This window comes from Monopterus albus, unplaced genomic scaffold (genome assembly GCF_001952655.1).
Source record: "Monopterus albus unplaced genomic scaffold, M_albus_1.0 scaffold47.1, whole genome shotgun sequence".
In the NCBI taxonomy this organism is placed as follows: domain Eukaryota; kingdom Metazoa; phylum Chordata; class Actinopteri; order Synbranchiformes; family Synbranchidae; genus Monopterus; species Monopterus albus.
In genome coordinates this window covers 464,858-467,498 of record NW_018127927.1, presented here as the reverse complement: position 1 = coordinate 467,498, position 2,641 = coordinate 464,858, and the positions used below count along the sequence as shown (strand labels likewise).

Genomic DNA, 2,641 nt, shown 5'->3' with positions numbered 1-2,641 from the left:
GATAGTATCCAAAAAAACCAAACAAAACAAACACCAATGTATATCTCTGAGAAAATTAGTTTAAGCTGCCTTCTTTCTCAACTCACAAAGCATGGCAAAGCTGTCCAACAAAAAAGTTCCTGACATAACTTTTTTTTAACCATGACAACCTTGCAGAACAAATCATTATGGACAGGTCTGAAACTGCAGAGAGACACAGCTATGTGTGACACATCATGGTCAGCGCTAGGGAAAAGAAGAAAAAAAACAAAAAAAAAAACAAAACAAAACAAAAAAAAAAAAAAACACCGGCTCACTTTCATTATTATCATAGTCATAAGGATATTGGTTCTGCCTAAACTAAGCTTATATCAGACTGTTCACCTTTCTGTTGTAACACCAGTGTTCTCATTTTGTGTTGAAGACATTTTTGTCTGAAACGGGTGAGAAGTTACATCTACCATCTGACAGTTACAATCCACATATCATCTTCACTGTGTGGCAAAGACGGGCATCAGATATCAAAGGTGTTTATTGTGTTTTGTTTTGTCCCCATATATCTACAATGTTCAGGTTCTGGTGGTGCTTGATAGATGGCGCACAGGGTGCCACGATCGCTGTGCCCCACTAATGGTCAAGTACAGCCACAAGTCTGGTCTCTCAGCACCACTGTGGTAAAAGTATTAAAGCGGGGCTCAGGTGACTTGGGCTGGAAGTGGGCTGGAAGAGACCAACTGTGATACTGAAGATTACACCCCTGCTCTTCCCATTTAAAGTGGATCATTTTAAAAGCAACATTAAAATAAGAAATAATCAAGTTAAGAAAAACACTGCAAAAGGTTACTCTATTTACATAAAATGATTTTCTTAAAGATAAAGTATCTTTACAGAAATAAAAAAAAAATTCAGAAATAGTCTCTTATGTTGTTTCTTTTTACATAAGTTCTTCATCTTTAGCTCTATAGCTCATGTGATCCCCTCAGTCAAGTTTTGTTTATTTTCCCAACAGGCAGGGTGAGTGCTTCCAGACCAAAAAGTAAGTCTTGTTTTGGAGAGCCCCCGACTGTCCTAGGCTGCTGCTGCTGCTTGGACTCTTAGCCAACAGCCACAGGGCACCACAGCACCAAAATGAAAAATGACACTACCCCATCTACTTGTCACACACACTAGTGAGCAAGGTTAGTTCTGGGAGAGGGGGGTGTACAGACAAGCCTCAATGCAGACATGTCTTATGGTAACTGGAGCTGTGGCAAGCAGGGCTCAGTCATCACTGTCAGACAGGGTCTCATATTGCTCTGACAGCAGAGACTGCCATACCAGGGGGGCCCCAGCGGGGGGTGGCGGCTGCTGCTGCTGCTGCTGCTGCTGGCTCTGAATTGAGGGGGAGGCTATGGAGGTGGGTGGTGTGTTGCTTAATATGCGCATGGTCAGCGGATTATAAGGGAACTGCATGGATCCTGGAGAAAGAAGAAACAGGGAAATTTTAAAAATCAAGACTGTGTATCCAGGCTTTTCTGTCTGGCCTGATTTCATCAGAAGATAGTTTTGGCAGACACTGACAGGAGAGGCTGGGCAGCTCACCTGTGGATGAGGGTCGGTCATCCCAGTTCCACTGGGGTTGGGCCTGTGCTTGTCTGTGATAATCTCCCTCAGAGTGGACAGAGGACACCGAAGAAGGACGTTCTCCAGCATAGGCCTGACCCAGGTTAGGTGACTTGGATTTCCGGCTGTTCGCTTTGCCCTGCTTCTGTTTCCCTGCAGATTTAAATAGGCAGATTGTGTCAATCAGAGCCATCTGAAACAAAAAACCTCTTCTAAACATGTGTTATGCTGGCAATGTGATTTGTACCTACCCATACTGGGTGATGGGTTGGCCTCCTGGTGGGTGTCACCACCTGTGCTGGGTGCAGTGTTAATTGCGCACTGAGCTCCCTGTTGCTCCTCCTGTCTTTCCTCCAAGTTGCCCATCAAGGCCTTGCGGATGATGTCCTCCAGGCCCAGGTTGCCGGCTGGGTCACCAAAGGAGTGATTCCTGGGGTTGATGCTGCCTACAAACCAAAACGCAACAAAGTACACACTGAGAAAGAAGACATCAACTAGCACATTATCAGTCTAAGGTCTTGGACCCACTTTCACATTGGGTTCAAAGGGAAACTGTGTCCAAACCTTTGACCAGCAGTCTACTTGAGAGAGTTTCACAGCTACTTACTGGAGGTGGTAACAGCAGGCAAGTTGAAAATCTCTGTGCCTGGTTGTGCACTTCCTGCAAGATAATTATTAGCTGTTGAGAAACTAAATATCTGACAAGACACAGTTAAAATGATAGTCAAGTTACTCCACTGTTATCACATGCTTAATGAACTTGAAAAATTAGACGAAATGAATTTAGCAGGTACAAAAGCCTTGCATATACATGCATTAACAGAGTTCATTTATTCGTCTGATGGATACATGACAGTTTGAAGGAAGAGAATAAGAGAATTCCCACTTACCAACATCAGAATCACCAACACCAGAGGTGGAGTTCAACTTACGGAAGATCTCCTGCTTCTTCGATTTCACCATTGGCGAGGTGTTCTCCAGTTTGGTGAAGAAGGAAGGCAGATAGCTGAGACTCCCTGGGGACCTTGAATCACTCCTTGAACCAAAGGGTAGAGAGTCA

At 44.1% G+C, this 2,641-nt stretch overlaps 1 protein-coding gene across 1 annotated transcript in view; it reads right to left on the bottom strand.

Annotated features, from left to right (window-relative positions):
• Positions 1-1,239: 1,239 nt before the first annotated feature.
• Positions 1,240-2,641, bottom strand: part of ncor1 (nuclear receptor corepressor 1) — a 92,401-nt gene continuing 90,999 nt past the window's right edge. The window contains 5 exon segments of the mRNA XM_020600558.1: positions 1,240-1,436; positions 1,561-1,734; positions 1,833-2,027; positions 2,189-2,242; positions 2,472-2,617. Coding sequence (XP_020456214.1) covers positions 1,240-1,436; positions 1,561-1,734; positions 1,833-2,027; positions 2,189-2,242; positions 2,472-2,617 — 766 coding nt within the window.